General features: G+C 43.7%; 1 protein-coding gene and 1 pseudogene across 2 annotated transcripts in view; both read right to left on the bottom strand.

Annotated features, from left to right (window-relative positions):
- The window catches only part of WLS (Wnt ligand secretion mediator), a 134771-nt gene that overhangs the window by 48064 nt on the left and 62568 nt on the right, over positions 1 to 24139 (bottom strand). For both annotated transcript variants that reach the window (XM_024256332.3, NM_001132468.1), the window contains 7 exon segments: positions 13251 to 13375; positions 9227 to 9388; positions 7645 to 7781; positions 4329 to 4497; positions 2713 to 2810; positions 2285 to 2348; positions 15 to 158 (listed from right to left, as the gene is read on the bottom strand). In XM_024256332.3, the coding sequence (XP_024112100.1) occupies positions 15 to 158; positions 2285 to 2348; positions 2713 to 2810; positions 4329 to 4497; positions 7645 to 7781; positions 9227 to 9388; positions 13251 to 13375 (899 nt within the window).
- Positions 13799 to 17676, bottom strand: LOC100454248 (C-terminal-binding protein 2-like; annotated as a pseudogene).

Genomic DNA, 24139 nt, shown 5'->3' with positions numbered 1-24139 from the left:
AGAAATCTGCCCACCTCATAGTGTAGCCGCCGGACTTTGCTCATAGCTGGCAGGCTGGACTGCTTCCCACTGATGTTCCGAAACACCTGAAATACCATGAAGCATAGAAACAGGAAGTAGAGGCAGAGGCAGATTCCAGCCACGATGATGAAGGCCATCTGGTAGTGTCCAGTAAAGGAAACAACGGGCTAGCCAAGGCCAAGCTGAGCGGGTCCAGGCCCTTCTCCCCAGGTCTGTTGGCAATACTTGTTTTGTCTCCAAATACACAGAAAATTTTCAAGGGGATAAAATATTAAAACCTGGTATTCTAATGCCAGTGATAGGTTTCTTGACACATTAGTACCACAGAGGGAGGTGTTCAATATTGCTTTCTAAACCAAGTAAGAAAAGAGATGGTGTCTTGCTTGTTAGAAATGAAGAATCTAGGCCCTACCCTAGACCTAATGAATCAGAATCTACCTTTTAACCAGATCCCCAGGAGATCCGTATACACAATAAATTTGAAAAGCACTAATAAAGCATATATTTGTCACTATGGATCAGATGAAAAACCACATTAAAATCACCAGAAGAGTTCAAATGTAGATCCCCAGGTCCCTCCCTAGATATATGGAATCAGATTTTCCAGGGCTAGGACATCAAGTATGACTATGTTTGGAAACCACTGGGCTAGTCCTTGGAGTTTTATAAGAATGAGATTGAGATGCTCTGGCATAATTGAAGAGGAGATACGTGGGGGCTCAGTGCAGGGGACCTGGGCATGGGCTTGAAGGTCTTAAAGTGAAACCAGGGATGAAGGACTACTTGCAATCTTCTGTCACCACAGAAAATCTTGTCCAACAGAATGGGGATTGAAGGACAAATGGCACGGGTGGGAGTTTGGGTTGCTGCCAGTATACTTGAGACCCACTAGGGAGGCTGACCTGCCATTAGAGCCAGTCTGAGAACCACCAAGGCTTAGGATAGCGTGAGCTGCCTTGGAAGGCAGAAGACCTGATTCCAACCCCTTTCTGCTACAACTGTACTCACATTGCCTTTTTTTTTTTTTTTTTTTGAGACAGAGTTTTGCTTTTGTTGCCCAGGCTGGAGTGCAATGGCACAATCTTGGCTCACCGCAACCTCCTCCTCCCAGGTTCAAGCGATTCTCCTGCCTCAGCCTCCCAAGTAGCTGGGATTACAGGGATGAGCCACCACACCTGGCCCAAATTGTCTGTTTTTAAAAGCATTTAATAAGTATGAACTTGGCATGCATAGTTCATTAAATAATATAATATGTAATGCAGTTTCTCCTTTCGTATAATGAACAGCATCCTGGAATGAAGGGAATATAGTTATTTTCTGCAGGACTTGAAATTTTACTCACTCCATCCTACCTATAAAATTTAAAAAGTTGAACTAGATTTAACATTATAAACATTGTTCTTGTTGTGCAGCTAACATTTGGTGGGGGCATAACAGAGGAAGGGTAGAGCTTCTCTCTCATCTTTGAGGTAATGATACTACTCATTTAGTTTGCTCACAATGTTCTTGTGACACTAAGAAACCAATATAAACATATGACAAGACAAAGGATATTCCCTAGCACGTGGCAAGATATGAGCCATCAAGGAAGACTACAACCCAAGCCTTTCTCTCCACTCCAGAGCACAGTCTTTTTCTCCCAAGAGCATTTCATATACTATTCTGGAAGATAAAATATTTAAATCCAGCATCCTAAAAGGGATAAGCTAAGACTGTCACTTCTGCTTCATGAAGATGACTTAGAGTTTATGCCAACCAACCAGAAGCCTCAGCGACTCCTCTGGAACTAATCACCTTAGCCTTATCTCCACTTGGTCTCAGGAATGAATAGCAGCAGTGTGATTTGCCAGCACGCCAAGGTCACTGTAAGAAGTCTCGCACATAGGCAGTTTCAGAAACAGGCTCTTCCACAGGGGCCCAGAGGTGAACCTCCATGGCCCCAGGGAAAAGCTAGTCATGCTTCAGTCTGCAGTAAACAGTGTATAACAGATAATTCAGACAGGCTGCGGTAAGCCCAGCAACTCGGATCCCTATGCTGTGAGGATGGGCTGCGACCTTCTCATTTTGCCTGCTCTCACCCAGGCTTGAAAGCAAGCAGTAATTCTTCTTCTTATTAGCCCTAATTGTGCTGTTATGATTGGCCTGAGAATCAAAGCCCTGGCTGAGTACATATGGGGAGCATCAGCAGAGCCTTAGAAAATGATCTTGGGGACGGGGTGGCCAGGGGAAGAAATAAAACCCTGAGCCCATCAAGGAAGGATACGGCCAGCTCTGTTCCAATGTCTGTAGTCCAGATACTGTAGAAGGGATTCGTGAGTTGTACCCCTCTACAAAGAAAATGAGATGGAAAGGCAAGACACAATTAATACAAAGGCAAACGGGAACTTTCCTTTTCAAATATTCTTAGCTTTTCAGCTGCAGGGGTGAGGGCTGTATTTAGGCTAAAAAACATTACAGAGATCCTAAAGAGAAATGAAGCTTGTAGAATACATCAGCCCAAATATTTTTCAACTGTAAGGAGCTGTGCCTTTGATTTGATCCCAGACCTTGTCTGAGGATGTGACCACGTCCAGTGCTTCCATACCAAAGGTTCCTGACCACCATTCTCCTTTTCAAACACTCCTCCTAAAGTGACAGGAGTGGGCGTGGTGATGCACAGTTTGGCTCAGTGTCCCACAAACACTTGCTCACCTCTCACACATGTCAAATATGAAGAGGCAGAAGGAGCCAACAGCAATGGGTCCGACTTGCTTCCAATACCCTGCAATGTGGTTCCGCTCGTGCTGATCCTGAGGAAAACCAAATTGAGAAGGGAGATAGAGGGGAGAGGAAGACCAAGCAATTCTATGGGGAAGTCAGCATTCGAAGGACACTTGCTGACCACCTATTGTGTATCAAGCACCATGCTAGACTCTAGGTATGAGAAGAAGATGAAAATCTCTTCTTCAGGAGCTCACCTCTGTGGGGGAGTCTGGCACATATGCAGAACATGACAAAGCCCAGCCAAAAGGGCTCTGAGAGTAATAAAAACAGGATGCCATGGGAATACAAAGAAAGGCCTCGGCTCCCAGGCAGGGGACATTTTGTGGTCCACAAAATAACTCGTTCTGAATTAAATTTCTACGGACTTATAACTTGTGTTTATAAAAGTGACTGATCCTCAGAAGACAAAGTAAAGACATTAAAGCATTTAAATATGTAAAGTGTGTCTCTTATGGTGAGGAAAATAGGCATATTTTCTCCCCATCCCTATTAACACCAGGAATGAGTCCCCTTGATAAACAAAGACACCAAGAGAAAGAAAAGGAAGGAATGTAGAATGAGAAAAAAGGGAAAGCAAAGATGATCTTAGCCTCCAGGCGGGGCCCCAGGTGGGTCAGTCCACACCAGCTCCCTGTGGACAATCCTTGGCTGGCTTCCTGGTGCTGGACCGAGTTCCATCCACTCCCCCGCCCTGCTGCCGAGGCCTTATTCTCAGCGCATCTCTGCTGGAGGACGCCTCACGGAGAAAGACCCCTTAATGTAGACAGTTTAGCAGTAGGAAGAAGTCTCTCTGCTCTCACACTGCTCTCCTGGAAGGGCAGCAGGACTTCAGAGGTCTTGTTTTCATGATTGAGCCATAATGGAATTTAAAAACAGTCCACTCTGCTATGAAGCCCATGTGCCTGACGTGAAGACCAAGTTCCAGCTGGCATATCATCTTAGCCACAACGTGATGATGACATCATTCTTATTTTTAACCATGGTACCTTCAATCCCTCTTGAAATATGATTTGGTGTCTGTGCAAACTGAGGAGACCGGGAAGGTCTGTATTTCAGAGTAATAGGGGTTACTAGGCCACCTGGACACATTGCCAGCTGGAAAGAGCCAGGCCCACATTCTCTGGTGGTTAACCTGTATTCCTGGGGACAGGACAAGCAGGGCAGAAGCCAGCAGACAAGAAACTCAAGCTCAAGGGCAAGAAATAATACTAATCATTAGAATGTGTGTGTTTATCTTAAGTTACTCATATTCTGTCATTTAATTCTCACAAAAACCCCATGCATTAGGTCTTTACATCCCATTTTATAGATGAGGGACCTGAGATTCAGAGTGATAATGTCATTTGCCTAAAGCCACTCAGCTGGTCAGCAGGTGGTGAAGCAGGAATGTGAACCAGAGGGTCTGCCTCCAGAGTTCCCACTTGTAACTACTAGTTTATTCTGTCTCACCCAGTGCTGACTAGAGGCAAAGGGGGGCAGGTGTCAGCTTGGCAGCCTGCACGGAGCAGCTGGTACAGACGTCTGTCCCTCCCGGCAGCTCTTACCATCATGTGCTCGCCACAGAAGATGATCCAGAAGGACAGAAGCATCGCATAGAAGATGCCCTGTCGGATGTCACCAAACAGCAGCATCCAGGTCCAGTCAAACCCGATGGAAAACCATTCCACTGGGATATTGATAAAGGTCATGGAAATCCCAAGAGCAAAGATGACTCTGATGGTGAGAAAATATCAGGACAGCCACTTTATTCATCTGGAAGGCAGATTTTCAAACAATTCCCAGAATTCAGTTTTGAGACATGAGATGTTACTTATTGGGTCTGAAGCCATATGATCAATTTCTTCTGCACAGAGATGCAAAATGTCCTATGTAGTTGGCACTGCGGCAGAATGAGGGAGTGCTACACCAAGCTTTCTATGGAAGTGAACCTGATCTTCTTAATGCCCCATACTTTACTTTGGTACCACTGCAGATGACGAGCTTCCTTCTCACCCAGGCTTCAGTGAGTATAATTGTCCTCTTTCACCTATTCAGGTTGTCATTCATCTGATCATTAAGAACACTCGTTATTATTGTGATATCCTCAGCAACTATGAATTATATAAGCATATTTGTTTCAATAATACATGACTCCAAACACATTTGAAATGTAAATTCTCTTGACTGCTTGTTTAGCTTTTATTTTACTGTTCCCCATCACACTAAGAACTGCCAATTCTCTACTAAAATATAATTCTTATGTCACTGATTTATTCATACTTTTTTCCATCCCCTTGAAACACATATGTTAATTAAGCACAGATCACGTACCAGGCATTGTGTTAGCACTATGAAATCCTAAATGAACAGGACCTGTTTTTTCACTCACGGGAGATACAGTTAGTAGAGGAGCCAGATAAAGAGACAACTGAATAGATTAGGATCAGGAACATCATAGAGTTTTAAAGCACAGAGGGCTGCTACCAGGACTTCTGGTTTTGACACAGACAGCAATGGAGCTGACTTGTGAGTCAAGGTGAGGGAAATGGAAAGGGTGTTTGGAGGAGAGGGCAGAGCCTGGATGAAGGCATAGAGGGCTGGAAGAACCTGCTGCATTTGGGGATCTGCACGTGGCACATCAGGAAATGACAGGACATGAGACCAGAGAAACAAAGAGGCTGTGCTCATGAAGAAACTTGCATACCCCACTAGAGAACTGAAATTTATCTTGAAGAGACTTTTTATTGGAATCCAATAAAAAGTTTAAACAATGGCGTGACATAGTTCATTCAAAAAATATTTATCAAACTCTTACTATGCGTCAGTCACTATTCTAAGATGCTGGGAATATAACTGTGAACAAGAAAAGCAAGGATTGTGCTCTTGTGATGCTTGCATAGAGATGCAGTGAGAGAGGGAGTACAAGAAAAAGATAATACATAAATGAAGAATGAGCATCATGAAAAAAAAAAGCTAGGCAAGAGAGTGGAGAGCAATGGGGATGTGATTTTACATAAGGTGAACAGACGAAGAGATCAGCAGGTGTGAAGGCCCTGGGGTGTGGGTTTGAGCACAATAAAGGGGGCTGGTGGGTGGTGGAGAGGACAAGTGACAAGATCAGAGGTGGAAGGCGCCCAGTCATCAAGGGGCTTATAGGTCAGGCCAAAGGAGATGAAAAGCCAGTGGAGAGCTTTGAGCAGAGGAGTGACAGGATCTGATTAATACTTGAAAGGGGGCACTCTTGGCTATCCTGTGAATAGGCTGCAGGGAGGAACGTGGTGTAAGCAAGGAGAGGGGTTGCGAGGCTGTTCCCACTGATCCAGGTGAGAAGCGATGGTGGGTTAGTTAGATTAGGGTGGCAGCAGTGGAAATGGTGAGATTTCCCAGTGAGGTGGATGAGAAGTGTGAAAAACAGACACATACGGGATGACTCCCTGCTACATTTCCAGTCTGAACAACTGAAAGGATGGAGTTGCCATTTACTGAAACGGGGATCCTGGGAGGGAATATGTTGGAAATGGGACACAATCAAGTGTGGTTCTTGGTACATGTGACATTTTCAATGCAAATGAAGACATTAAGTAAAGAGCTGGAATATTTGGGTCCAGAGTTGGGAGAGGCTGAGGCTAAAGATATAGATTAAGAGTCATCAGAGAATAGATGATTTTTCAGACCACAAAGGTAGGTGAGATCACCCCCCCCCCCCCCCCCCCCAGGGAAAGCACAGCTAATGAAGAGAAGAGGTCCAGAGCAGTGCCCCAGTCCCAAAGTCTAAGAGTCTGGAAAGATGGAAGGAGACAGGAATGGAACCTAAATGCTGGTCAGCAAAGAAGAATGACCAACAGAAAGGTAGAGGAGACTCTGGGAAGAAAAACTGATCAGTTATGTCAGATGAATAAAAAAAAAGTGAGGACTAAAAAATGACCTTTGGATTTGGACTATGAAGGTTGTTGGTGATCCTGTGAAAAGCAGTTTTAGTAGAGTGGTGGAGATGAATCCAGACTGGAAAGGACTCAAGAGAGAACAGAGGAGAAGACATATGCATAAGGTCTTTGAGAAGCATTGCTGTAAAGAGGAGCAGAAAAAGGGTATGTGGCTTCAGGGAGAAGTGGGAAATGGGACAATTTTGTCTAAGAACGGGAGATGGCAGGGCATGTTTGTATATTAATAGAAAGAATCCAGCAGAAAGGGAGAAGTCAATGATGTGGAGAGAAAGTAGGTACATCTGCAGGAGCACTGTCTTTCTGTAAGTGAGAGGAGCTGGGCTTAGGGCAGTTTCTTCACTACAACACAGACAAGTATCTGATTCTGACCACAGAATATCCTGAAGAGCAAAGACAGGTTAAAGAGCCAGAAAGGTCAGCTGGGTGTGGTGGCTCACACCTGTAATCCCAGCACTTTGGGAAGCTGAAGCGGGCAAATCACTTGAGCTCAGGAGTTCGAGATCAGCCTGGGCAACATAGGGAAACCCTGTCTCTATGAAAAATACAAAAAACTAGCTGGGAAGCATACACCTGTGGTTCTAGCTACTGGGAGGCTGAGGTGGGATGACCACTGGAGCCTGGAAAGTCAAGGCTGCAGCAAGCTGAGATCCCAGCACTGCACTCCAGCCTGGACAACAGAGTGAGACCTTGTCTCCAAAAAATTAATTAATTAATTAAAAAGATCCAGAAAGGTGAGAGAGGTAGAACCCCGAGGATTTACTTAATAACAACTTGCATAGGAAAGCTGCAGGAGAAAAAGGAGTCCAGGATGACTCCTGGTCAAATCACTGGCCTAAGTCACACACTGGCTGCTTGAACTGGACACCAGCAAAAGCAAGAGCTTGGCAGATCATGAGAAGCTAGTATTCCTGAAGAGCGCTCCAAAACCAGCTCTTACTTTTCCAGAAGCACTGGGGGTCGGGACATCATGGTGATCCTCCTCCAATACCACACCATAATGATGAAGATGCTGGGCGTAAGGAAGGTCTTCATGGCAAACCACACCTTGGTGAAGCCTCCATTTTGGTGGATCCCCTAGGCAGAGACCAGTGATAATTTTGAAGGTGAATATTATCTTAGCATTTCCTTCTACTAGCAAATGCTTTTGTGGGAGAAGTAAGTGGAGACCTTGTCTGCAAAATGTTCGTGATCAAGAGCTTTCACATTCATAGCATGCACTGCCCTCATACACCCTTGGCCTCTCCTCAGAGATAATAGAAATACATATTAAAAGAGCCCTGTGCTATGGACCTGAGACCAGAGAAATAAAGAGGGCATCCCATTCACAGTAATGGCTTTCATGCTCTGGGGTCTGAAAGAAGAGCATGGGGCTTTGGGGCAGGGTCACTATTTCCGAGAGACTTTGAATTATCTTACCTTGGACTCATCCCACTGATATTAAAATGCGAATACCTAAAGGTACACTTTAGAGGTACGAATTAATAGGGCAGGTATGGATTAATAGGGCATACAGGGTGCATGATATCTACCCAGCTACCACCCCCACAGTGTACCCCCCAAAAAAGCCACATTTGAGGTAGAACCAGAAATTTCAGGTAAAAATCAGAGATATCCTCTATCTCTTAACACCTCTCTTGGCCGTTTAATCCTCATTCGACCCTCACATCTTACTAATCTGGTCTACTAAGGCTACAAGAGCTTTTTCCCTATGCTAAGATTATGATTAAGTACATGATCAATTTTTTTTGTAAGCTTTTTATTAGAAAGTTGCAGATATCCTAGATGGTCAATATGTTGAGATTGGTAAGTGTTAAGGTAAATCTATTCTATAAAATGCTAACCAATATTGGAAAGTATATTTATATTACATTCACCAATTTATATTATATATACCATTAAATAAAGAAAGGAAGGAAAAAAGTCAGTTCAATATGATCCTACTTTTTGTAAGGGAATTACTATGTATAAAAAAAGCCTGGAAGGAGATATATCAAAACCTGAACAGTGACTATTTCTCTAAATAGCAGGACATTACAGGTAATTATTATGCTTTTCTGTGTCTCTACACAATTCTTGTGGGACTTTGTTGAGACTGAAAAGAAATGGCCTCCTTGCAGCAAGTTCTAACTTTTCCCCAATTAAACAAATATGATGGAAAGAACCTAAAACACCCCTATTCCCTTTAACATTTGTGCTTGCAAGGTAAAACACATAAAAAAGAAAATTTACTTTTATCTCAGTGTTATTCATTATGCAATCATGACTATATCATGATCTTATCATCATTGTAATTATCTTAAGTGATCTTAAGCCCATTTAAAATCTTAAGTGGGCACAATAATTGCATTGTTTCCCATTTCTGTAATCTCTCACACAAATTAATTCACTTTATGATCTCAGCCATCAGGAGTATGTTATTATTCCCATTTCTCAGATGAGACAGGTGAGACATAGAGGTGCCAAGAGTGAGATGGAGTTCCCCTCCAATACACATGCCAAGATCAATTACATTCACTTACCACCAACCGGATATCCTTTATCTCCCCAATTCCCACATTGATTTTCTTCTTCTCATTCACAGGCAGCCGGATGTTTAAAAGGTAAAACTTATGGGCCACCGACCCAATTTCCATGAAAGGAAGGACATCACATTCATAGTAACGGCCCTCATGCTCTGGGGTCTGGAAGAAGAGCAGAGGGTTTGAGGCAGGGTCACTATTTCCAATAGACTGGCTCTGAATTCTGTTACCCTGGACCCATAAAACCAATTGTAAGCAGCTAATGCTTAAAGGTACACTTTAGAGGTACAGAGTAACAAGGCATACTGGAGGCATGGTGTCCACCCAGCTATCCCAACCTAAAACAAACATCAACAACAACAACAACAACAACAAACAGCCATATTCAAGGTAGAACCAGAAATTTTAGGTAGAAAGCAGAGATACCTTCCTTCTATCTCCTAACACATTTCTAGGCTGTTTCATCTTCATTAGAACCTCGCATCTTACGAATCTTGTCTGCCAGGGATACAAGAGTTTTTATCTGCAGTGTGTCATCAGGGACCTCTAAGGCTCTGTGGAACAGTCAGCTTCTTAAACGTTCAGGTGGAAGCTCTTGCTGAATCATTACACTCTCTAACAACAGCTAATTATTCTCCTGATTTTGGCCTAAGGGAGAAGCTAGAAGAAGCTGAAAATATCTTCTTTTTATTCACTTGCCAGGAAAAAAAAAAGACACAAGGAGCCCTTGGTATTTAGGGAAGGTCGAAACAGAAGAAAGAAAGATAATAAGATTAGTGGCCAGAGATAGCCACTAAGAATTTTCTGCCTCCAGTGCTTCCTAACAGTCCAAGATGGCAGAAGGGAATAGAAATTTTAATGAAATAAGAATTTAGCCCAGTGTCTAGGAAAGCCTCTTGGACTTCATGCCAAACAATTTAAGAGATACTGCCCAGAACACGGTGGAGGGAAATTGGACAGTAGGGACACAGCTTTTTTTTGAAAACTAAATTCTGCTCCACCTCACCAGGACTCCCGGCTGTGTACCTGCTGAGGGGTGGGGGCCGGGGGTAAAGATGAGCATGCAGAGGCATGAGCTTCAGCAGGCTGGGACTTTTCCCTGATACAGAAGATGAGAGTCTACCATCAATGCTGGGTTTCTATGTCAGCTTCAATGTTTCCTTGGCATTGCCTGATCAAGTGATAGGGGAGATCTAATTTGTCGTTCCTAAGCCTGAATTTGCAAGACCTCCATAATTTGTCATAAATCTTCAGAGCAAAGATCCACTGAAGAAGTAAGAAGAAAGAAGATAACAAGGAGTCCATAGTCTAAGAGTGTGTAGGAAGGGGCTCTGCCCCTTCTGAGATCTTGGCTGGGGAGGGTTCCTTACTAGACAGTCAGAGCTTAGAATGCAGTAAACAGACCTTTGTACAGAGACAGAGACTACACACGGCAAGGTAGAGAGGTGGGGAGGTACTTCTACCTCCTCTTCCCCACCACGGCACGCATAACCAATCAGTCAACAGTTTTTATCCCTAAGGTGTGAGCGGCTCTTGTCAGACACACCAGTTGATTAGAGTTGGCATGTGAGATTTTTAAAAATTCTTCTGTAGAAAGAATGCTGCTTTTTCAAACCTCAGCTGCAGGTCAGATGATTCTTCCTATATAGATCATCTTTCTCTCCCCTCCACTCCTTTCTCTCTTATACTTTCAAATCAGGGAGGATGGGGGCTCCGCAGATACTACTGAAAGTTCACTGCAGGCTCTAATTATCCCTCAGATTAAGCTGCAGTGAGGAGGCTGATTATCCTCTGTGGTAACAGCAAGAGGGCATTTTCTGATTTGTTTCCAGTTAGGGCCTTATTTTATTGATGGAAATTGAGAACTTGAGGGTGGAAGGGAACAAAACCTACTTAGTCTAATTCCATCTGGTGTGTGTCTCGCCCAGGGTCCCAAAAGTAGTAGCAGAATTGGCAGAAGGACATGAGCCCTGCCCAAAGGCAGGCATTGTGCTGTGATAAAGACTCCAGAACTCCAGGCCAGGAGGCTGATTCTAGTCCTGACCATGTTTCTTGCTGGGTACCTTGGGTCACCCTGCCTCTTTTGGCCTCAGTTTCCTTCTAAGTGAGAAAGTTAAGTAAGATGATCTCCAGAGTCACTTCTAATCCCCCACGATGGGTCTCTGGGTGCCCCACACTTCCCTGTCACTACTGAATGAGTAACATGGACACCCTTGACACAAATTTACCTAAGTTCAAATTAAAAGAGACACATTGGCATCTGGGACACTGGCTCAAACTTCCTGTCTCGGAGACAAATTCGTTGTATCCTGTTAGAGACTTTTCTTCATGCACTAAAGTCCTGCCTCTGCCAGTATTTAGGGCATTTAAGAAGAAAGATTCCTCTCTCTATCCTTCCTTTCCCCCACCCCCAGTTCTCCCCCAACTACAGCATGAGACTGACTAATTAGGACAAATTACAGCAGGTGGCAACTTGACTTTTTTTTTAACTTCACAATCCACCAGGGACTCAAAAGCTTTAAAGCAATTTCTCATTTAATCTTGAGACTCAAGACTAAATTTCACTGCAATCAAAAAGCAGAGACTTGATGATTCATTTCCTTCGCACCTTTCAAGATTTAATATCTTTCTTGCAAGGGATCAACACATCCTAAAGATAATTAAGCATTAAGAAGCAGTTTCAGGCAAATACCCTTCCCCCTCGCTACTCAGTGCCCTCCATGTGTATAAATAAGAGAAATGACTTTTCCCTTTTCTAAGGATAAAATTCTGTATCCGAAAGCCATCTAGCTTAGATGTTCAACCAGTATTTCAAAGATGCAGTCAACTTGCAGAGATAGCTAGAAAGGTTTTTAATTTTCTTGATTGCATGCAAAGATCTGAAAATGTTAGCTATTCCTCTCTCCTGCTTCCTCTAGTTTCTATCATTCATTTCTACCTACAAATGGCTTTCTCTGGAGGACAGCCCTATATTTAGCACTCAGCAGAGGGTCTAGGGCAGTGGCTCTCAAACTTCATTGAGTTTAAGGTAATAAACTGAAGGCCTGTTAAAACACAGATTCCTTGCTCCTACACCCTGAGACATTGACTTAATAGGTTCTGGGTGTGCCCTGGGAATCTGCCTTTCCTGAAACCTCTCAGGTGATGCTGCCACTGTTGGTTCTCAGAATACACTTTCTGTAGCTTTGTTCTAGGAAACCTGGGGGAGGGAGACTCCCCTAGTGTTTCAAAAAACACTGCAGTGGGTACTTAGGTTTACCCATGGAGGGCCTTAGTTTATATGTTTTCTCCTAGTGGCCCATCTGGTTAATATCTGCTTTGACTCTCAAATATGTCCCAGACAAGACGTTAAATTATAAGGTCATCCTGCCTGCATTCATTGTATCATCTAGTCCAGGGGTGTCCAATCTTTTGGCTTCTCTGGGCCACACTGGAAGGAGAACTGTCTTGAGCCACACATAAAATACACTAACAATAGCTGATAAGCTAAAAAAAAAAAAATCACAAAAAGAACTTATAATGTTTTAAGAAAGTAAAGAATTTGCATTGGGCCACACTCAAAGCCATCCTGGGCTGCATGCAGCCCACAGGCAGCAAGTTGGACAAGCTTGATCTAGCCGTTAAAAAGACTCCCAAGGTAGGTACTGTTATCTCATCTTGCAGAAAAAAAACTGAAGCTCAGAAAGATTATGTAAGCTTACCTGAGGTCACACCGTCAGTGATAAAATCACCTGATCTTTCTCCTCTTTAGGAAAAAAAATGGCTAAAGCTGAGGCAAGGTACTCAGAGGCTTCAACCTCATGTTTTTACTATTTTGCAGGAAATCTTAACAGTAATAGGCAAAAGCAAAGTTAGGAAAGGCCCGTGGCAGGAGAGAAGAGGAAATAAAATGCTCCGCAGAGCAGGTATTACCAAAGCTGTCCTCATGCGAAGAAGGGACACACCTATGAAAAGTAAGCAAATCTTTCCACATACCTGAGAACCAAATAAAAACTCTGTCGGCTTAGACAGAAAGGGGTCATACCTTGGGAGATGTGAAGGTGCATTTGAGTTTCCGTGGTACTCTCTCATGGGCCATTTCAGTCCACTCAGCAAACGCATCATCACGGTAAGCCAGGGAAACGTCCATGGAGACTTCTGCATTTTCTCCTGCAAGAGAAAGGATGCACGTTTCAGAAATGACTTTCAGAAAGATATTTTAGAAACAGCTCAAAAAATTCTTATAGGCTTTGCCATGGAAACCAACAAGACAAAACAGAAATATTAATTTCCATCAAACTCCAAACCTGAAGACTTAGAAGTCATAGGATGAAAGTCTAAGCCAAATGCTGTGTCTCCCTCTCATGTCCACTCTGACAGACTCAAGAGCCTCCATTTAAACTCTTCCAGAGACAGGGGCTTCACTCCCTCTGAGGGAGCACAAATGGTCAGACCTCATCCTCCCGTAACTTGCACCACGGGTCCTAGGTCTGCCTATAGAAGCCACATGGAAGGTGATGTCCTTCCTTCTTCAATAAAAAGTGCCTTATGTTCTTGAAAACCATACCACATCTGCCTGCATTCTCTTTCTTCTCTGATAAACATGACCAAGTTTTTCAACCACCCCTCAGACACGTCCCTCTGGGGCTGTTCTCTGGTCACACTCTGTCTGAAAACATCCTTCTCAAACTTATTCCCGAAAGTTCTCAAATATAGGATTTGCTACTTTTCCAAAAGTCAAAATCCCTTCATATTGTGGATGAAGTTAATGTAAAAGGCAAAGTGTTTTTCCAAAATTAAAGACTTATACACAGATAGGAATAATACATAATTGCACAAATGAATGGTCACACATACTTCCATAACAGTAGGACTGGACCACGAATGAATTAAACTCACCACAGAACTCATTAAGGAGATGAGATCAATAAAACATTGCACCTATTAATTTTGTCGTTTTATACTATGATGAGCAAGTTCAAGAGCAGAGAAGTCTTTTTTTTTTTTTGAGTATAAAGGTTTAATTCTATTTAAAAAGAAGATCCATTAAATCACCTTCAATTTCTTAACTCATGGGACTATTTTGCAACACTTCTTTGTAAATATCATTTTGTAAGGTTATTGGCAAAACAGTTTCAAGGTTCACTTCCCTCCCTTGAACCAGGTCCAGGTCATTTTGCTTTGGGGTAAATTAAAATTAGAATTCTAAAAGTTGAGCAACTTTGTTTTTTTTTTAATTGACTTAGCTCTAACCCACCATTACATCTTAAGGATGGCATGACTTGATAATGATGGATTTGTGTGAGGTTTTGATTTTTCAATTAAACTTTGTATCACATGAGGTAATTGTCAGCGTTCTTGAGTCTGGTTATGGAAAAGGCAGATAGAACCCTGTAGTAACAAGAGTTGGAAATTGGCTAATTGACAATGCACTTGCCTTAAACATCTCAAGTAGAGAACTTTTACATTAGTGAGATGTAACTGAATTTCAGAACTTAACAAATTTTAATTACTTTTTATTGAAAACTGTAGTGAACGCTAAATGTCCACGTTTACAATAAACAAATACAGTAACGGTAACTCACACTAAAACAAAACATACTTCTGATAGCCATTATTTTTCTGCTTGGGACAATTTTAAAGTTTTTCTTTTGTCACAAAAACAGGAATGTATCCAAACAAAGGCTCAAAAGAGGCCATCTTTTCAAACAAAAAGGCAATGATTCACAAAAGACTATGAATAGAACATGTAACTAGTTGATACAAATCTAATAGGATTTGTTAAAATCAGTCACATCTAATACATCTGAAGTGCTCTTGTATAAAATATCACGTGAAGAAAAGAAGACTTTATCAATGTCTAAAAAAGTGGGTTTGTTCATAGACAATCTGACAAGTTACCATAAAAAGTGTTTCCTGAGACATAAGGAAATGCAACATTATTCTTCTTGAACTCTTTTAGCTCGACTTTCCAGTCAATAAAACAGCAGAGGATCTGAAACTGAGAAAATGTATTTGAGTACAAACAACTTGTGAAACTTAATACTTTTTTTTTTTTTTTTGCATCAGAGGGTTTTACTGAACTTACAACCAACTTGCCCACTCAGTATGCAGTTCAGATGTGAGAGATGCTTCTCTGTACAGGACCCTGTAGTGTCTTCAATCCTATGCGTGCAGGTGCCTACCACAGGCAAACAGTTTTCTCCCCATTTTGTAGTAATGTAATTTTCCTATTGGCAAAAAGAGGTCACCAGCCCCTGTAGACTTAAGGGACTCAAGTCACAGGATGGGGATTTCCTCTTAATATTTTTTATTTTGTTGTTTGAACTCTTGATGCAACACTGTAGAGCAGGGTGTTCAGGACCTGCTGTGCCCAAGGGACTGATAAAGGCAAAACCTCTATTTATTCTTTGTGATTTGATGCACAGATGAAAAACTTAACACACAATAACAGAAGTTGGTCCTTAATAAATCACATCCTAGTCTTTCAGCGCTTCTGTAAGCAGACGACATCTTCAGTTTTCTAGCTCTTGTAGTTTTAACACTGCAACATCAATGATGCGTATGTCCAGAATCAGTTACAAAGACCATCAGATTCTTTTTCTCTTAGTTCATCTATTTTTCACTGTCTCTTGGTCCCAAGTGTATCTGAATGGTTACCTTCCGGCATTCTCTACTATTGCTCGTTGGAGTGCTCTCTATTGTCCCCGTGTTTTGTGGGCTGGTTGGGAGAGGGCGCCTGGGAAGGATGTGCCACTGTCGGGAGGTTGTGAGTCACTGGGATGCCTCCAGGGATGATCCCTTCCATGGCTGCAGGAAGTCCTCCTGGAGCCACGCCCACGATGCCTGGCGGATATCTGTATGTGGCACCATTGAGCTCAGGATGAATTGCTTGCTGGTCTATTACTGACCAAGGCGCTGATGTGACAAAGAATTCCTTGTTCACAGTTTCTTAAGCTTTCTGGGATGCGACCTGTGATGGCTCGGCGGATCTCAGTGGCAGCTGCCTCCATCATCTCCAGTGACGCCTGCTTGCTGTACCAGGCAGTGTGAGGAGTGCAGATAAGATTCGGTGCATCTTTCAACGGACCCTGAGCAAAGCTAAAGGGCTCCGACTCATGCGCATCGAGAGCTGCCCCTCGTATCCTGCCCTCCTTCAGAGCTTGTGCTAAGGCTTTCTCGTCCACCAGGCCACCACGGGGTGCGTTCACAAGGAATGCTCCCTGCCTTATCTGCTTTATGGTAAAGTCATTGATGAGGTGGTGGTTATGTTCGTTGAGATTGCAGTGCAAGGAGACGCAGTCGCTCTGATACAGCAAATCCTGCAGAGTGTAGACCCTCTGCACGCCCAGGGACCGCTCGATCCCATCCTGCAACTAGGGGTCATAAAATATGACGCTGAATCCAAAGGCCTTGGCTCGAACTGCAACCGCCTGCCCCCTGCGATCAAAGCCGATGAGGCCCAGCATCTCCCCACTGATGCGGGCCGCTCCCGAGGCCACCTAGCGGATCTGCTCCAAGCTCTGAACCCGCGTGCCTTCCCGCAGTGCTTGGTACAGCCACGTATTCCTCCGGTACAGACTGAGGATGTGGCAGATGGTAGAGTCCGCTGTCCCTTCCACGGCTGCAGACGGGATGTTGCACACAGCAATTCCGAGCTCGCCGGCAGCCTTGATGTCCAAGTTATCGTAGCCACTGCCTATCCGCACGATCACTCTCAGGGCCTTGAACTTTTCTAGGTCCTCCCTGGTGAGGATGATGGTGTGGTACATCATGGCACCCACGGCTTCGTTAGAACCTTCTCGTGGATTTCCTGCGTGGGCTGCGCGTCACAGAAGGCCACAGTGGCCAGGTCCTTCGGGATGGGCATCTCCACAGTGCAGTCGCGGCCGTCCAGCAGCGCCACCGGGGGTGGGAGTGCAGGGGGCCGTTCATGATCTGGGGGTGGATACCTTCACAAATTCTGTCCAATCGCTGTCTCTTGACTTTGTGCTTATCCACAAGGGCCATTCTTCATGGAACTTTGCAACTCTCAGATCAAAAGGCAAAGCAGTCCTCTAAGAACTTAGGAGAACTCGCAGGAGTCTGCGTGCAGGACGCCACTATGAACCCATTATAAATCTGCCCACAAACTCTATAGTTCACATGATGGGCTGTCCGTCTTTTTAAGGGAATACAGCTTCATTGGTTCAAAACCATTTAAGGTGATGAAACCCTCGTCCCGGACGGTCGGCGTCCACGGCGAAAGGTGCCCACCCTGGAGGCGGCGGTGGCGGCGGCTCCCGCCCCTCCCACTCCACCCTGCGGCGGTGGCGGTGGCTGCGGCTGTGCGACCCCCCCCCTCAGCGCGGCATGGCTCCCGGTTCGGTCCCTCGCTCCTCCGGGCCGCTCCCGAGCCACTTTAAAATGACACACGCACACAGGGACACACACACAAAAACTTAATCTCTCCAGCTCCCCACCACTCTCCCTCCCTCCCTCCCCACCCTCCCTCCACTACCCCTCTCTCCCCACCCTACCCCTCCAGAGAAGTCTTAATGAGGGGGAAAAAAAAAAAAAAAAAAAAAAGCACAAATCACATTTCCAAAATGACTGGAGATCCTGCCACCACTAGGGTTATGAAAATGGGCACAATTTTAGGCTCTGGCTATTCAGTTTTGAAGAAGTCTCAGTATCCAGGCACCTGAGTTTGCTCATCTAAGTAATACCCACCTCCTCCAGGGCTGCGACAAGGATTAGAAGTCAAGTTAGTGAAAGCACTGCATGCTGCCTAGTATGCAGTAGGTGCTTAATAAATGTTTACTAAACCTGAACACATACAAGTCACAAGGGAAATAGATGGGAATAACTGCCCTCTGAAAAGCGGGGCTTTTCTACAGTGGCTTAAAGCTGACATGGCAGCATGGCAGATCCCTGGTTTTCAGAAGAAATCTAGGAAAAGGAAGAGATGATCCATGGAGAAGGAATCTGAGGCCATTCTGATATAGAGGAAACCCTTGATGGACATCAATACCCACTATTCTATTATTCCTATTTTTATCCTCAGTTAAACATAGTGAATTGGCCACTGCGTTTTCCTCCTGAAATTCCACAAAATAAAGACAAAGACAGTGAAAAGAAAAGCAAAAGATATTAAATCACAAGGGGAAAAAACTAACTGTAGACACATGAGCAGACAAGAGATTTCAATTTTTTTTTAAGACAGAGTTTTGCTCTTGTTACCCAGGCTGGAGTGCAATGGCATGATCTCGGCTCACTGCAACCTCTGCCTTCCGGGTTCGAGCAATTCTCCTGCCTCAGCCTCCCGAGTAGCTGGGATTACAGGCGTGCACCACCATGCCTGGCTAATTTTGTATTTTTAGCAGAGTCAGGGTTTCTCCATGTTGGTCAGGCTGGTCTTGGACTCCTGACCTCAGGTGATCCACCTGCCTCAGCCTCCCAAAGTGTTGGGATTACAGGCGTGAGCCACCGTGCCTGGCCTCAAAATTTTTTTAAAAGATAAAAAATACATGAAGTAGGGTTTCCTGGCAGCCACAGCCTACACTCCTATAGAGGGGATATTCTAGAAAAGTGAGCCAATATGTCTGCAGGAACCTGAAGCCACTCCGAATTTGAAAGTACCAGGGGTTGCAGAAGGCAGAACAAAGCATGGCACTGACAATGGGGTGACTGGGTCAAAGTCTGCACACAAAACTGCTGGACCTCAGTTCTCCCACATCTTCCCTTCTGTGCATGATCCAAGGAGAGACTTTGGACTTGAGGACACGAGGGGAATACACAGACCCAGGGCTGGAGGTGGAGAAGAGCAAGAGTCTGTAGAAGAAACTGTGCCACTCCCAGCTTGGCAGAAACAATGCTCAGAGTTGGTATCTCCCCTTGGTCAGGGACCAAGCTGGCTACAACTTCTCCCCACTTAGTAGCCTCAGTGGTCAACAGAAAGAATCAGTCAGAGCTCCCATGGAGTCAAATCTTAGGCAATAAAGTACATCCTACTTCTAATGCCGGGAGTAGGAATTGGGACTTTCAACTGTGTTGAAAAGGGTGCTTGGAGAAACACAAAAGTATAAATATGAAAAGCTGTAAAAAATGTCATCAGCTCACACACAGGTTACAAATTACCCACAGGTTGTTCTCCTTGGAGCCGTAGGGTTCAGAGCAACACTAGCCTTAGACACAGGCAAGAGGGGCCTTTGAAGTTTGGGCCCCACACTTTTAAAGGGTCCCACTCTGTCAACTGTTCCCTTCTTTATAGGACAAGAAGACTCCTAAGTGAAGGGGATATATATACCCAGAGCCTACAGACCCCCTCACTTCTAGACCATGCTCCGAGATGTCAGACTCCAGAACATTCTGCCTAGACAGCTCTGAACTCTTATCTTACTTCCAAGGTCTGTGTGGCCTCTTTCCAGGTCTGGCTTCCCAGGAAGAACTAGACAACCACCTGTATACTCTCGGATGGTCGGCGGGAGTGGGAGTGAAAAGGCTGCTATTTGTTGGAAGATATGACCAGAGCTTGAGCTCGGAGGTTAGGGTGTCCATGTACAAGCATGCAAGGCCCCTCTCTTTATGGGATGGAGCCAGAGGTGGGAGAAAAGGGGTGTAGGGGCCCACACTTCCTGGCCGGTCACATTTTGGCACAGAATTCCAAGTCGTCCATGAGTCCTCAACTCGAACCTGGCCATCCTGTTCATTATGCAAGTAACTCATCATCAGGGGATGCAACGTACTTGGCTTAACAGTTTGCTGGCCTGATTTATCACTTCTAAATACTTAGACACATGATAGGCATGCCTTCATTCATACTGTTTCCCCGAGCCAGACAAATGTTTGTGGTGGGCCTGGTTCAGAGCAGGTGCCTCAGAGAGACAAGGCTAGCTAGGATTGCTTCCTTGCCTGGTCCCAGCTTCAAAAGTTATTCTAATCTGTTGAGGATCCTCAAAGGAAAAACTAGTTTAAAATATGCAGTTTAAAATGAAAATTGCGCACAGTATTTTAACATACAATTACTCCGTATTAAGCTCCTGTGGTTTCTGTGCTTTAAATTACCTCATTTATGTTCCCAACAATTCCACGAAGTGGACATGAATATTTTATTTTAATTAATGAGTAAAGTGATGCCCTCAGATCTTAAGGAACTTGTATAAAGTCATTGAAATTGCCTTAAAATAAAATCACTTTTTTTATATTGCTTAAAGAAAACTGGCTAACTTGTGATAAAAGCAGCCCCTCAAAGCAGTCACATAATATGAATATGCTAAGTCTTTAATAAGAGCAACAGCTCTCCTTCATCAGAGGCTAACATGCACCAGCCTTCTTCAGGCCTCACATCCATCCTGGGAAGAAGACATTATATAAATTGCCCAAGAATATATGGCTAGTAAAAAGCAGAGCTTAAGTCTGGATCACGTGAGGGCTCCACTGCACTCTACTACCTTTGTTGGTGAAAACAAACAAACACAGTAGAATTCAAAAGAAACTAACAGCTGAATCAAGCATACTTGGTCAAAGAGCCACTCAACACAAACTAAATACCTTTCCAGCTTTCTACAGGAGAGAAACAGGCAGTGTTCCTGGGAGGCTGCAAGTATGGCTCATAAGAATGTCTGGAATTATCTAATCTAAGCTTTCTAAAGCCATCTATTATTGGTTGTTAAAATTATAGCATGTTCTGCCGTCTCCTCATGTTATCATCTCCTTACTTCCTGTGCAATCTGAAGCAGAGGTGTTATTCCTGTTTATGAGGTGAAGACACCATAACTCAGAAAGCCCTACCCTAGAAATACCAGACTCAGGACCCTAGAGCTTCGTAGCCAATAGTCTCATAGCATCCTGCCATCTTTTATGATGTACATAAAAAAATAGAAACCACAGGGAGAATGGCCTGTTCAAGTGACCTTTACTAGACTATGATATCACTCCCCACCCCCAGACAGATAGCACACATGAGGTAGCACAGGTCAATCTTAGCAGACCTGGTTCCTTACCTGTTAGGATAAGACTTAACGCCTAGAATTTCATGATTATTACACTAGTTACTGCACGAAAAAATGCTCAAGACAGAGCAGAAAGCATGAAGGGTAAGGTATTGTTGTTGACATTTTATTAGGGAAGTGAAACTTTTATACTTATCCTTAATTCAAAATAATTACCAGGTTTCAGGAACATGGAGCTTCCCACTATGAATCCCTAATCCAAACCTAGATCACAAAACCCAGAAACAGGAAAGCACTGGACAGAGGAACACAGTAAAACTGCGAAGCTGGTTACCTGAATCGTTTTCTCTTCTGCCTCCAATGGACTTGGAAATAAAGTTCAGCATTAACGATGACGTTGCATTTAATAAAACACTGGTTTCATGACTCCTGGGATACTGCGTGGGCAATACTTCCCCTCTACCCCCCCAGAGAAAATGAAGGCAAAGAATCCAATTTGAACTCCCTGGGAGAATGGCAGGAAGGCTAAGCTACATTTGGCACTGGAGAACTTTCCCTATAAAACAAGGACACTGGTTATACCAGTTTCACGGGGGTACAGTTGTAAGATATCAGCATAGGGCATTTATAGATTTGAAATCCATGGTTTTCCATACCTATGCTATACCAGCAGCTTTGGTATAGAAGCCCATAGGTCCTATGGGCTAGCCAAGCTTCACATTTCTCAAATAGCTTTGGAGACATATTTTAGTTGGGTGGAGAATTCATTCAGAGGAGGAAGGGAAGTGTGGAAAGGCACTGTCGTTTGTTACACTTACTATTTCCATCCTGTTATGGGAGCAGTTTCCCCTATGCTCCAGGGTTCCATAGGAGCAGACCTAGACTGCAAAGTGTGGTTACAGACAGAAAGATCCATGCCTTTCCATATTGGGAAGCATCAACTAATTGTATCCTTAGGAAGTCTGTCTCTATAGCAGTTATACTGCCCTGCCCTGCTTGAGAAAAGCAAAGCCAACCAGTTTTTCTGCAGGCAAGTGGAAAGTCAGAGAGGAGAGCAAGTCCCTTCTATAAGCCAGAAATGGTGGGAGGGGGGTGCTAGAAATCGCTAGGAAAGAGGTCTAGTGTCCCAAAGAAATCTAGGGCAGCTGCTTAATGTAAGAATGGTCCCTGGGGTGGGAATGTGGGGAGAAGGAAAAGCAATGAAAAGCCCACTAGAACCTTAATTGAGGAAGACATCAGAATGCTTCTCACCTAAGCTCTACACCTTCTATATTTGAAACAGGTATTTGCCAGCCAGTATAGTACAAAGTGTATAAATTGGGCACCAAATGGACCTGATTTTGAATTCTCCTTTTATGACTTCCCACCTGAACAACCTTGAATAAGTCTCAGTTTCCACCTTTGCAGTATGCAAACAGTGGGAACTACTCCCTAAGACTTAACCAATACCAGTTCCCTCTCCATCTAGTCCCAGGGTGGCTGGGTTATATTGTTGACCTATTAACTGGAATAAAAGGGGAAAAAGGAGAGGACAAGATATATTAGGGGAAATCAAGAATGATTTTATGGTTGTCAAAAGCTTTTAGGTTCCTAGAGACAATTTGACTTTCCTGGGCCTTTGCCCTGGGAAAAAAATTAAAGAGGTTTCAATGCTCGTGTGCATTCCCACATTACATAGGGGAGCTGCCACTCACCAGAGTTTGTTTGGGTAACCTCAGAAAGAGGCCACGGAGACAAATCTCCTCCCAGCCTCTGGCAGACATATAATCTGGAGTTATTTATGCCAGCATTCCTTCCCCAATAAAAAACTCTCTGACCTGGCTTGAATTTTTCTTGACGCTTTCAATTAAGGAAATAAAACCAACCCTGTCCTATACATGGTTAGGTCTGGCAAAAATGGACTCAGCTAATTATAAATTTGGTCCTGGCTGTTTTCTTAAGATGCCCTACAGGCCTGGGTGTGAGTGGTTATAAAAATGAATGAGTACAATTATTTTGCAAACCAGCCTAACAGTTTAGTTCACATTGCTTCTCTTGTCTTTCCTCATCAAATCAAGCATTTGAATTGCAGAGAATTATCTTCCACATGTAAGAAAACATATTTCTAAGCATTGCAAAACTGGTTCCTTGCTGTATTCTGATGCATTATCATTTGGTTGAAGTCACATATCTGTCTATGGAACATGACGAGGACAAGGGAGAACGGTGCTCACATTAGGTTCTCTTCAAAGTGACATGCAGTTAGAAAACATCCACTTACCCCTACTGCAGCCAAGGCTACTAGTGCTTAAATGCTATACCACTGAAAAAGTAAGTGGAGACATCAATTTTTTTTAATAAATGAATCTGAAGTACCACCGAATATAGAAAAAAACCATATCTATTGTTCACCAGGTCGGAGAGTAGTTCTTTCCTCATCTAACTCAACACGTTCACCCTGAAGGATTTCATCTGTTCCTGGGATGCAAGTCACCCTTTCCAGTCCAGATTTCCCTCTTGATATTTGAATTTGCATGTTCACTTTTCACCAGTCTCTCCTCTTTCATGGTTTAGAAATGCAAACCACCAAATTTGGTCAACTCTACTAGGTGTCTTTCAGATTTAGCCTCCTCTCTCTCCTCACTGATATGCCGCTTGTACAGGCCACCATTATCTCCAGCCTCCATGACTAAAACACCTGCCCTGTTCCTGTCTAATTTTCATACTTCCTGCTAGAGAAACGTTTTCTAAAACACTTTCAATGCCTTTATATTGTCTTCAGTATGATATTAAAACTCCTTAAATGGCATAATTGGCTAAGATGTTATGTAGCAGCCTAGGTTCTAGTTCTATGAACGTTCACTACCTCTTCTACCTAGGTTGGCCACTTCAAATACAGCCCCTCTCCCCTCCAGCCTTGGAAGATGAGTAAGAGCTCAGCTTTGGAGACAGACAGGCTGGGACCACAGCCCACCTTAGCTACTTGGTGCCTGTGCAATGTTGGGAGTCACTAAATGTCTCT

This window comes from Pongo abelii, chromosome 1, assembly GCF_028885655.2.
Source record: "Pongo abelii isolate AG06213 chromosome 1, NHGRI_mPonAbe1-v2.0_pri, whole genome shotgun sequence".
Classification (NCBI taxonomy): Eukaryota; Metazoa; Chordata; class Mammalia; order Primates; family Hominidae; genus Pongo; species Pongo abelii.
Note: the sequence above shows the minus strand (reverse complement) of the source record. Positions and strands in the feature narration are given on the sequence as shown.